Raw genomic sequence first — 12,141 nt, 5'->3', positions numbered from 1 at the left:
CAAATGAAAGAGAAAGGACATACGCAAGTAAGCAATGAGGAATATGAAGATAGAAAAACAAGGGGGGGGGAAATTGTGAGAGAAAATGCGCAGAAAACGTGCTAGTAACAAAAGGAAAGAAGAAGAGAAAAAAAGAACATATATTCCTTCGTCGTACGCATGCGAACAGAAGAAGAGAGCCGCAATCTGAACTCTTTTGTCTACGCATATCCAAGGTCCTCGCCGCTTCCTCGACGCTCGCCAAACAGATACGCTGCTTCAAGACAGAATCGTCCATGGCCCCTTTCCATCCGTCGCTCGCTACCGTAGCAAATCAAAACTGCGTCGACAATTCCGCTGAGAATGCCTTCCATTGCGCCCATAACCGAATACCCAATGAAACTAGCCATCATGCCGACCACGTATGCGTATGCTGATCCTCGGACACCCACGCCGTCTGGGAGCTGGAATCGCAGCTGCTTCGCTGTAATGACCCAGCCCGCGAAACCAAGGCCCGTGGCCATAATCAGTCGTGTTGCGACCAGAAGCAGCTTGGCCAGCCGGTAAGGCAGTAAGCCGTTCCCCTGGCCTCGTAGGCGTAGAGCCCTGGGTGTCAACGTAGTAGTAGGGATTGCAGCCGATACAAACTCCATCTGATCAAGGCCCCGGGCAGACGTGGCCAAGCCTTGAGAGTGTATGGCCGCAAAAGTGATTGTGAGAGGGTTTGTGAGAGCCACCACAGGCGTTGGAATCCAGAAAGAGGCGACGTTTGTAATTATTGCGCCTATCCTCCTGGGTAGGAAAATCAATGGCGCCCGGATGAGAAGAGACAGCAGGGTTGATTCACAAATGCTGCCAAATATTGTCGTCGTACCGTGACTCAGGGCTGCCAGCACAATCTCCTTTGAGGGGGTAGAAGGTCCCGCGTTGCGGTGAAAGTACCACTGAGAAACAGTCGCAGCAGTCGTCGCTCGATGTATCGCGTTGATGACGGAGAGCGTCCACATATACATGAAGACAAAGCCTGCACCGAGCCACCAGCTAGAGAAGCGGATCACGAATTTGGCCAGACTCTTTGAGAAATACCCGCCCATGAACACCCGAGTAAACATGGCTAGCCATACCCAAGTCCACACAACAATCAATGCCAGGCAGCCAAACCCCACCAGCAGGAGTCCCGGATTTTGAGCCAAAATCTTTGAGGAAAATTGAAGGATTTCAATGGCTTGCTGAATTGCTCTCCGACCCTTGACGACAAGCCAAAGCCACAATATGCACGAGGCTGCAGGGACAGCAGCTGTCCATCTCATGACGCTATCCTGGAAGCTGGCCCCATGTGTCCGCCCCTTGAATGACGATGCAAACGAGAAGACGGCAAAGGAAAACATGATGGCCGGCACAGCGATTAGGATAACAGTAACCAGCGGCCGAACAAAGGACCGCAGCGCCGCCAGCCACACAAATGACACCATTACTGCCACTACGGTATCGACTGCGAGCATGTTGAACGATTTTTGCAGCGTGTTATAGATGGTATCTCCCACAGGGCTGCTTCTTGGTGAGGTGTTTAGCCATACCAGGACAAAAGTGGACATCATGCCAGCGAGACAGACTAAGAATATCCATGCGAAGAAGGGATCATGTCGGAATATTTCTCCTTCGATGAACATGTTTCCCGCCAAAGCTGGGTCAACTTCTGGCGGCTCCGTGTGTCGCGTGCTGGCCATGTCAGTGTCGCTTCTTGCGGACTTTGATATCAGGGGCGTTCGTCCGGAGTGGTCCTTGAACCGCTGGAACGCTGGGGGACTGCTGTCGACCGCCTCTCCAAACAGCGAGTCCGGCGGATCCTCGTCAGGGTCCTCCTGCGATCCAAGACCAACATCAACCATGTTCCCCCTATGATCACCGCCGTGGTCGCTTCCGCCATATCTGCTATCCTCGTTATCGTGATCAACTTCTTCTCCCTCCTCCTCTTCTAACGGCGTGTCCCTTGCAACAGATATTTGGTGTGAGCTCCTAGTCCCATTCCAACTGCTCCTGATGCCTCGGCCAAACCCTTGGGCTCGATACGGGTGGTCGAACTGACTTGAGCTGTCTTCAATCGAGCCTCGGCTATTGGCGTCTGATTCAACGCTGTCGGCCAGTTTGCTAGCAGCCGCTACCCGCCGAGATCTCTGCAGCGCATAAAGGTCAGCCGCTTCCCTATCGCGCTCCTCCTCGTCATCCTCCTCCCGAAACTCGTCCAGCGTGCTGTGAAATAGCGGTGCATCCTGCGCAGCTGTTATGCGAGAACCAAACGCGAGCTGGCCAAACCGCGAACTGCCGCTGCCGCCGGCTCCTGCTCCTCCGCCACCATTCTGATATGGGTTGCCCCTAGAAAGAAACGACCGTTGGCCCCCATTTCCGCGACCAGCGTCTCGGTAGGGCCGAGATGGGCGTGAAGACCAGTCGTTTTGTCGAGATGTATTATCGTTATCTGGCTGGCCAAAGTTCGAAAGCCTCGACTGCGACTGCGCGAGAAACTTTGAGGCATCTGAGAACGCGGCGTTAGCAGCAAGTTGGGGATACGCAGCCTCGCAGGATGCAGTGTCGTCACTCACACTCGGAAAACATGATGCCCCTTCACCTGCCGCCGCCCCCACGATAAGAGGCTGGTCCGGCTGTCACCTCGACGGTTGCTTCGCTGCGGTTATGCTGAGCGGCAGTTTGTTATGTTTCCTCGCGGCAACGGCGTTGTGATGGGATCGGCTCGCAGGCTGGTGGCGATGACGAAAACGCTGGGACAGGCAGCAAAGACTAAGACGGGCGCTCTCCCTTGCATGTAACGGGCAAAGTAGCAGCCCAAGATGAATAAGGAAGACCGAAAATATTACACCGTAAAAGGGATATGAGTAAGATGTATATGCGGCGGTTGTTCAGTCGCCAAGTTGGAGAAACACCAGCAAAAAAAAAAAAAAGATGTGCCTCGTTGTAAAACGAAAAGAGAGAAGCACTGAGAAGGGTCAGGCGACACAAGGCGGATGAGTCGGTTTGGTGACCTCGATAGCCCAAAACTTAGTGAATGGCTAGGGGACGACTGGAGCGTGCCGTGGCCGGTGTAGAGCCTAAACTTTGCTGGCGGTCAGCGCCTCAGCGAGAGCCACAGGTGACTGGGCGGCAGCCCCGTAAGTTTTAGTACCCGCGAGGGAGGTACATACTCGGTGATACAGCCAGGGAGAGGCTCTTGGAGGATCCGCATCCGGGTGCTGCCTGCTGGGATGGCACAGGCTGCAAGTACCGGACGGAGGATCCTCGTGGTACCTGGGACTTGCGCTGAGTGAGCACAAGGGCAGCCAGCGAGCCCGTCAGTTGATCCAGCAGGCAGTGCTGCTGGGCATTACATAATACTTGGGAGCTCGATAAGACACAAACGAGCAGAAGCTGAGAGGTAGAACAGGTCAATAGTAAATGGAAGCATTACCCGAGCCCTAACAGAAGCTTGAGCAGTTGAAGCTGCGGCTTATACAAACGATGGCGCCATCACGGGCCCCGAGCAGCTGCCTAAGGGTTCAATCAATCAAAAAGGCAGCACAGCTTTGACTGCATAATCTTTGACCGCATAGTGCATCCGTCACTGTAGTTGTCTGTACACGTACAATCACCACTTGCAAGATGCGCATATGGCTGCCTATAGCACTCCAGGTATGCAGTACGAGATGCTTCTTCCACAAGGCAGTGCCGGGCCGTGCTACTGTAGGATCGGCCCCTAAGCAAAAACGCTGGGCCGCGGGATTCTTACCGCTAGGCCGGTCACCGTCTCGTCATGATGCCGTTATCGCTCTCTTGCGTCACCGATAACAGCTGCATCCACCGGCGCGGCGCGGCCAGTTTAGGCACCGCAGATGCAGATGCAGATGCCAGACGTCAAGGAAGCTGCCGGCTAATTATGCACGTTTCTGCAGTAGCCGTAAAAACGATCATCATCGGTGAGGCATCCGATCTGCTGCTAGTAGTACCGAGCCAATACTTCTGTCATAGTTTGTCGTAGAAAAAGGAAAGAAATAGACCCTGGCCCCCAAAATCGCATCTCCTCCTTCTCCAGCTTTTCCCTCAACACGCACGGGTCACACCAAAACCAGGCCTGTCAGCTCCTCTCTTCTCGCTGGCCCGTGACAAGCCATCGTCACCTGCCCTTTCTCTTTACAAACCAAGACAGGCCCTTTCAACTTGTTTTTTTTTCCCATCTTTTTCATTCCTGTGTAAAGTGTTCCTACGTGCCGCGTTCTTTTTAATTGTTTCACTACAATACTTTGAAGCCTCCCCTCGTCGATTGCGTCAACGGCTTTGAGAACGGACCTTGTCTTGGCCGTTTCTTCCACCCACGTGCCGTTCGCCGCAGCGATAGCCTCGAACCCACCTTAGTTATACTTCCATTCATTCGACGAGCCGCCACCCCAACAGCTATAGCTCTACCACTTGCGCTTTGAATAATCCCAGGCCGTTCGACTATTTATACAAACCACCTCTTCAGCTCCTCTTCTTCGTCATTTCCCCTCTCGCTACGTCTCCAAATAGCCTTGCGCAAGCTGCGCAGTACCTTGTCCACACCTCCACATGTCCTCCTCAGCGCCTTGGGACTACATCGCCAAGCTGGTCTGCATAGGCGACTCAGGATGCGGCAAATCCAGTCTCACCATCCGCCTCTGCGAAGGCCGCTTCTCCGCGCACCACGACGTCACAATCGGCGTTGAATTCGGCTCGCGCATCGTGCCCGTCGGCCCGCCTCACACGCCCGCCGGCGCCATCGCATTCCCTCCCTCCTCGTCCTCCGCCGCCGACGATGCGCCGCCTTCGCCCGGCGGGCTCCCGGAACCGCCGCGCGACACCAGCAACACCCCCCAGAAGCATATGAAGCTCAGCCTGTGGGACACGGCCGGCCAAGAAACATACAAGTCCGTCACGAGGTCGTATTTCCGTGGCGCAAGCGGCGCGCTGCTCGTCTTTGACCTGTCGCGCAAGGCCACCTTCCAGCACGCCACGGACTGGCTCAACGACCTCCGCCAGATTGCCGAGCCCGACATTGTCATCGTCCTGGTCGGCAACAAGGCCGATCTGACACAGCAAGAGGACAACAAGCGAGAGGTCACCCGGGAAGAGGCGGAAGAGTGGGCCAGGCGTAATGGCATCCTCGAGTACGTCGAGACGAGTGCTAAGAGCGGCGAGAATGTGGAAAAAGCCTTTATGAGAGTCGCCGAGAGGATATACCAGAACATCCAGGCCGGCAAGTATAATCTAAACGACAGGAGATCCGGCGTTAAGGGCCCTAGTGCTGGTGGAAGCCGGCAAGTGAGGTTAACAGCTGACGCCAGCAAATCAGGCGGCGGATGTTGTTAATTCCAGGCATATTCTAAGTTTTCCTTCTGTATAACGCGAATCGTAAAGCGGAACAGCCATGTTGAGCAAATATGAGAAGAATGAAAGGAGGAGGAGAGAGCTAGTAAGCAAACAAGCGAGCAAGCAAGATATGATACCCGATGGGCTTCATCAGTACACGATACTCTGGTCATAAAGGACCCTTGGAAAGCATGGCCAAGCAACTGGAAACATGGCACTGTCTAATAATAGTAGATGCTTCAAAGCACAATTGGCATTCAAGCCTAGAATCACACACACACGCGTCTATCTCTTAACTTACACAAAGAAAGTTGGGAGAGATATATGCCTTGCATTAAATGCGGTTTATAGTATTTTCCGCCAATCTTGATTTGTTCCCTATCATCTTCTTTTATATGACTTGCGAAATTTCCATCCTACCTATCCCGTTGCTCTTTTTTTTTCTTCGTTGATGCGAAAAAAGTTGTCTCCGTCCCGTTCCACGCCTTTTAAATAAAATCTTACACGTAAATTTTTTTCGTTTTTAGAAATGAGTAGTCTTCTCCTCTCCCTCCACTCTACCTTCCACCGCCATGATAAGACAAAAAGAGAAAAGAGCTTTTGACAACCAACATGAAGTAAAATAATAAGTAAATCATGCTCGCCATCAATGCTTGTCAAATGTGCCTAGTTCAAGTCCTAGATAAGAAAAAGGGGGTTTAATCGCTGATGCGCCAGTTGTCAAACCATTTCAGGTACGAATACTGTTGGTTGTTTCCCGTCATACCCCAGCAGATGGGCATAAACAGGATATAAAGCCCGATAATGACGCTGTACAGGACGCCATAGATGACGCCCTGCACGACGGCTGCGCGGTTTCTCATGGTCCAATCGACCAAGAAGCCCAGAGACAGGATGGCAAAATACAGGGCAGGGTAGTAGTGGTGCACGTAGGTTACACGCGCCATGATAACAAAAGGAAGATAGTGCAAGAACCAGCCGATGACGGGATAGATACCGGCGTAGTGGATCTGGTCAATCTCCTTGTTGTCGAGCTCCCTGTAACCACGCTGCCATCGCACAATGTACCAGGCCACAACGAGACCGACGAGGCCGAGAGATACCGTGCTGCCCCAGTAGATGAATGGGTTGCCGAGGAGGAAGTACTTGACAATGTTGTCATCCCAGCCGCACATACGAAGTCCCACGTTGAGGATGGGCCATTGCCACCACTGGGAGGCCAAATCGTCCTGCTTATCGGGATCCGGCACAAGGGCGTTGTTGGATGTCATCATGGCTACGTTGAGATGGATGAAGTCGTGAATAAAGGGCGACTTGTAAACATTAGGGTCACTCTCAGGGACTAGTAAAAGGTTAGCGATTATCGTCACAAGGTCCCCAAACATGAGTTATTACTTACGCTTGTCGTTCCAGTGAGCCTCAACGTTCCAGTGAGTATAAGTGTCACGAGGATTGTTTTGCTTGTCGCAAGTGACTTCAATCTGCTTGAAGCCCCATTGGGGAAGGTTGACATTGCCAGCTCGAAGATAGCAGCCCATTGCAGTGTGCTTGAGACGGAAAGCAGTAGTCAGGGTGCGGATCTTGCTGCGGTCACGAGATGCCGCATCCCGGACGACTTCAATCTGCCAGTGATCCTTCTCATCTCCAACAGTGAGGTTACCGTAGCTGGAAACCTCGCGGTGGGACTTGGAAACGGGAGCGTCAATGTCGTGAGAGTGCAAGTTGCGGCCGGTCTGGGCGTGAATGAGGCGAATGACTGATCCATCGCCGATGAATCGCAGATCACCTTCGGGATCATAGTCGGGCTCGTAGCGGTTGGGGTAGAAGAACCAATCGTTGTTAGCATCCTTGTGGTGGTAGCAGGTGACTTGTTGCTGGCCAGAGCCCTCGGGGTAGGTCTGAACGTGAGAGTGAAGAAGACCACCGCCATAACCCATGTTCTTGATAGTGGCGCGAGATCCAATGGCAATCTCAAGAGGGCTGTTCTTGCCGACTTCGGTTCCCTTCAAGTTGGCTTGGAAGAGAGAGCTCATCTGGGCATCGCCGGGACCGGTGGAATCGAGAATAGCGAAGTGCAGAGCAAACGAGAGCATGTAGATGAGGAAAGGAACGACGATGAGTCCCACGACACGAGCGGAAAAGTGAGCGGCGAGAACAGGCTATAATAACATGGTTGTAAGTAGGCAACTCAGTCAACAGGGCAGAGGAAACAGGGGGACTCCAAAAAGGAAGGACTCACAATCGGCATTCTCCTATCACCATACTTTGTCCAGAGATCCTCAATTGTGTAAAGACCGACTAGAGCAGTAACAAAGAGACCCACGAGCTTGACGCTGCAAACACATCCAATGCTCACACCAGTCATGAAGAGCCAGAAGAACCACTCGGGCTCGAAGCTGTTGCGTCGCTGATTGTGGAACTTGGCCCAACAAAGAGTGGTAGCAAAGGTTCCACAGAGCAACATGGAGTCGAGAAGAATGAAACGGCTGATTGTGGTGTAAGAGTTTTCGCAGAGAACCATCAGCGTAACGAGCCAGACGGCAGGCCGAGTCAGCTTGAGCTCCTTGGCGGTAAAGTAGGCCATGGGGATGCAGGCAATGCCAAAGGCGGCATTAAAGGCTCGCATAAAGGTGTAGTTGACATCTTCGGGGTATTTCTCGCCAGACTTGAATTCGAAGGATCCGTTGTAGCCGGCGAGGACTCCAGAGAGACCAACCAGCATCTTTCCGAGGGGAGGGTGGACGTCGAAGTAGTATTCATGCTTGATGTAGTAGCTGCCAAACTTGCCAAAGCTGTTGGAACGAACAATCAGCAAACCCGCTCCAATTCTAGCGTCAGAGAGACCAGGGTCCTTGTACATACTGAGCCTCATCCCAAGTGACGATATCGCTAATGCCAATTTTATACAATCGCGTGAAGATGGCAACGGCCGTGAAGATCAGCGGGGCAACGATGGACTCTATATCTGCAAACACTTCGAAGAAAGATTTCTCCTGCAACCGCTGTCAGTCAATCCCTGTTGCGCGCAATCGACTAGACTCATTGGCTCTGGATGCCGCTCTATTACCTTCTTCGCAAGCTTCTTCTTGTCATCTGGCTGAGATGCATTGAGCGAGGGCGCGCCTGGTGAGGCAACCTGTCGCTTTCTCAGGCCATCGCCCAGGTCAGCGCCAGAGGCGAGAGCGGCCTTTTCGGCAGCCATGGTTCTGGAGGACAACTTTCTGGTGTCGCCAGAAGTTGCAGGCAGAGGCAAAGAATCAATTGAGTTGATAGAAAAGAAATTTCAAAGCAGCGGGAAGAGAGAAGAATAGGGGAGGGTCACTCTCGGCCAGCTCCCAATGCGGCACAATTTGTAATGACTGGACGAGTTTAGGGACTCAAACGGCTATAACATCGACGACGGCGACGACGCGGCACCGTCGATTCGAAAAGGGAGAAAAGGAGGAAAGCAACAATCCTCAAGGCCAAGTCCGGCTCAGGGGAGAGAAACGAAGTGGAAATGACAAAGGAGGTGTTTCTGGCGGATATTGCTGCTTGCGTCGGATATTCCAAGAATACGACAGCTTCCTGATGCCCCCCTGGTTCAGCTAAGGAATATTGGCCACCTTGCAATCCCTCCAGCTAGTGCTCAGCCGCGTGGCTAGTGGCGTTCCTTGCTGCTGGCACTATTTGCGCGTAGTGCGTACCTAGTTGTAGCTCGCCCTCTTATTTTCGCTCCCGCATACCAGCCCACTACCTGCGGTCCAGGTACACCAGCGGCCACCAGCCACCAGCCATTAGCCACAGCTGAGGACAAGACTGAGCCACAGCGGGCGAGAAGACGCTGTATTTTACTTGTAGCAGGCCGGTCCCCTGTAGAAGGCAGTCTAAGTAGCTGCCGGATTGTTGGGCTGGAATTCCCTTTGTTGGCGCAAAATCACATGCAAGCGTCCCGCCACTAGACCTGCTTATGGCACTGACTGCGTCCAGACAGCTTTTTTCGTTGGTCCCGAGAATGATGAATACCGTGCTAGTCTGGAATCTAATCCCTGCCTTATGTCATCCTTGCGATCATCGCTGGCCATATCCTGCTATAATCTCGCCGACGCCTGGCCGGCCATCGCACGACTTCCCTTCAAGCCTTACCTGACTTCTGGCCTCCGGACGCCAAGCAGATGGAAACTCTCACCAGCTGAGCATGTCCGACTGACCTTGACGAATCCACTGTTGCTCCTCCCGTATCCTACTTTGTGTCTTTTTATCTCCTATAAATCACAGGCATCACCGCCTTTCCACGGCTGCCGGGCGTCTTATTGCATGAGCTAGGTAGTAGCCTCATCTTGCTCGTACTTAATCTTAGACATCCCCCCGTCCCTCAGCTGCGCCTCAGCAGCAGGCGCTGCGGTTGCGCCGACCAGGTCTCCCGATGCCTTCCCTTGTCTCCGAATTCATCATCAACCCTGTGCTGCGACAGGCCCGGCGCTTTTCTGAGATCTCCCGTGCAACGCCACCGGTAGCCGGACAGGAAGACACGCCCGTGGCCCAGGCGGATGCTGTCCACGATTCGGATGAAGCCGAGGATGTCGTGCAGCAAGGACCCAATCTCCCGCTTGAACGGCAGCGGTCACGGCCTCTGAGCACTTCCACCCAGGAAACAATTGTTGAGGAGGCCGCCGTTGAGCCGGTGACACCCAATGGACCGCTGCTCGATCATCTGGGCTTCCCCATAACGCCGCCCAGAAATGCACCAGCCAAGAAGGGCGGGCCCATTCCGGAAGACGATGGCATGAGAGAGCTGCGGACCCGCATCCAGGAGATCAACTGCCGGGATATCTCATCTGGCGAAAAGGCAAGGCTCATTCACGATACCCTACTAGAGGGCTATCGTGCGTCCATGGCCACGGCCACGTCCTTGGGCAAAGGCGACTCGGACGATGGATCAATTGGCCATGTATGGGAGCCGGCCAGCCCGACCGGGCCTCTCGAAGCCTTCAAGTACTGGCAAAATCAGGTGATGGGCGAGCCATCAGTTAAAGAGACGTTTGTCTTGAGCGAAAGTGACATCGCCCCAACATATGCCCCTATCCGGCACTCAAGAACACCAAGCGTAACAACACCAACGCACTCGGCTGCTTCGCTTACTGAAACTCGAGGTCCACTGGGATGTGAGCACTACGAGCGGAACGTGAAGCTGCAGTGTTCCACCTGCAAAAAGTGGTATACTTGTCGGTTCTGCCACGATGCGAACGAGGATCACACGCTGATCCGCAAGGACACAAAGAACATGCTCTGCATGCTTTGTGCCACACCTCAGAAAGCATCTGATGTATGCAACAACTGCGGTGAGGTGACGGCCCAGTATTACTGCAATATTTGTAAGCTTTGGGAAAACCGCCCCAACAAGCCCATCTATCACTGCAATGACTGTGGAATATGTCGCCGAGGTATGGGACTTGGGAAGGATTTCTTCCACTGTAAGGTGAGTTTACTCTTTGAGATCATTTTCATAAGATGCGGTTGTTAAACAGCTTTACTAGACGTGCCGGGCGTGCATCACTACATCGATTGAGAGCTCGCACAAATGTATCGAGCGATCGACTGACTGTAATTGCCCGATTTGCGGAGAATACATGTTTACGTCACCGAAACGGGTAGTGTTCATGGTATGCGGCCATAGTATACATAAAAAGTGCTATGAGCAGCACTTGAGATCGTCGTACAAATGCCCGCTTTGCAGCAAAAGCCTCGTCAACATGGAAACGCAGTTCCGCAACTTGGAGCTTGCCATTATGAGCCAGCCCATGCCACCAGAGTTTCAGGACACAAAAGCCAAGATTCTCTGTAACGATTGTTCTGCCAGAAGCACTGTGGCATACCATTGGTTGGGCCTCAAATGCTCAATTTGTCGGTCTTATAATACGGTAGAGCTGCAGATAATGGGCCGCAACCTCGAGGAGCTCCAGGCTGCTGCTGGTGACCAGCCTCCGATTGCAGAAGAAATCGACTCAGCAGAGGTCGTACCTGGAAATCGGCGAATCTCCATTACGACAGGCCCGCGACCAATCCCAGGCCGTAATAGACGGCGACATTCTTCCAATGCACCCGAGCCCCCGTCACGCATAATAGACAGATATGCGCGGTCGATGTCGCCTACACGCTTATTGATGGATATACCGCAGCCAGCCGTTTTAGAAATGGATGGAGAGTCCGACGATGATATCTTGGGCTTCTGGAGGAGCGGTGAAGATGCCGAGGACGATGAAGCTAGCGATGATGATGAATATGATTCCGAAGAATCCAGCGACGACGATGCTCCCGAGGCGGAAGATGACGAAGAGGATGACGACGAGGACGAAAACGGAATTAATTTGATTGGACACAGATGATGGACTGTCCGATGACCCGAGCCTTGAGCTCTTGACAATAACACAAAGAATGCCATTTGGTAACAACTATGACGACGTATGGAGAAGCAAGTAATCTGTATTCACAAGGGGCGTCTTTCTGGAGCGGAGTTTGGCGGTTGAATAAGTTTTGCTTCACGGGATACCACTTTCTTTTCTTTTCAAAATTTTCCTTGTATCACTTTCCTACTTGGATTTGCTTTTACCAAATCTCAACATGACAGCATGGCGTATTGAAAATGATGGGGTTTCATCGACGGTAAGAAGGGGTCGCTCATCCAAACATATCTATATATAAAAACGAGGGAGAAGCATTCTTTTGGAGTATCAAGTTTGAAAAACTGGGAATCAGGTCGTTTGTTCAACATTTATATACTAATAGTAGTTTCATCCCTCGGTGGTAATT

The 12,141-nt window shown here is 52.6% G+C and overlaps 4 protein-coding genes across 4 annotated transcripts; 2 read left to right on the top strand and 2 right to left on the bottom strand.

Annotated features, from left to right (window-relative positions):
• Positions 1-200: 200 nt before the first annotated feature.
• On the bottom strand, positions 201-2,592 carry TGAM01_v210428 (hypothetical protein; the record flags this gene model as incomplete). Its single annotated transcript, XM_018810225.1, has 2 exons — positions 201-2,512; positions 2,580-2,592. 2 exons carry the CDS (start codon positions 2,590-2,592, stop codon positions 201-203), a joined length of 2,325 nt encoding a protein of 774 aa, XP_018656540.1.
• A 1,980-nt stretch (positions 2,593-4,572) lies between these two features.
• Positions 4,573-5,352, top strand: TGAM01_v210427 (hypothetical protein; the record flags this gene model as incomplete). Its single annotated transcript, XM_018810226.1, has 1 exon — positions 4,573-5,352. One exon carries the CDS (start codon positions 4,573-4,575, stop codon positions 5,350-5,352), a length of 780 nt encoding a protein of 259 aa, XP_018656541.1.
• Positions 5,353-6,050: 698 nt separating this feature from the next.
• On the bottom strand, positions 6,051-8,554 carry TGAM01_v210426 (dolichyl-phosphate-mannose-protein mannosyltransferase; the record flags this gene model as incomplete). The annotated part of the gene is made up of 5 exons (XM_018810227.1): positions 6,051-6,694; positions 6,752-7,511; positions 7,592-8,144; positions 8,215-8,345; positions 8,420-8,554. 5 exons carry the CDS (start codon positions 8,552-8,554, stop codon positions 6,051-6,053), a joined length of 2,223 nt encoding a protein of 740 aa, XP_018656542.1.
• Positions 8,555-9,757: 1,203 nt separating this feature from the next.
• Positions 9,758-11,454, top strand: TGAM01_v210425 (hypothetical protein; the record flags this gene model as incomplete). The annotated part of the gene is made up of 3 exons (XM_024550795.1): positions 9,758-10,810; positions 10,869-11,348; positions 11,401-11,454. 3 exons carry the CDS (start codon positions 9,758-9,760, stop codon positions 11,452-11,454), a joined length of 1,587 nt encoding a protein of 528 aa, XP_024404468.1.
• Between the last annotated feature and the right edge of the window lie 687 nt (positions 11,455-12,141).

This window comes from Trichoderma gamsii, assembly GCF_001481775.2.
Source record: "Trichoderma gamsii strain T6085 chromosome Unknown Scaffold_62.2, whole genome shotgun sequence".
NCBI classification, from domain to species: domain Eukaryota; kingdom Fungi; phylum Ascomycota; class Sordariomycetes; order Hypocreales; family Hypocreaceae; genus Trichoderma; species Trichoderma gamsii.
Note: the sequence above shows the minus strand (reverse complement) of the source record. Positions and strands in the feature narration are given on the sequence as shown.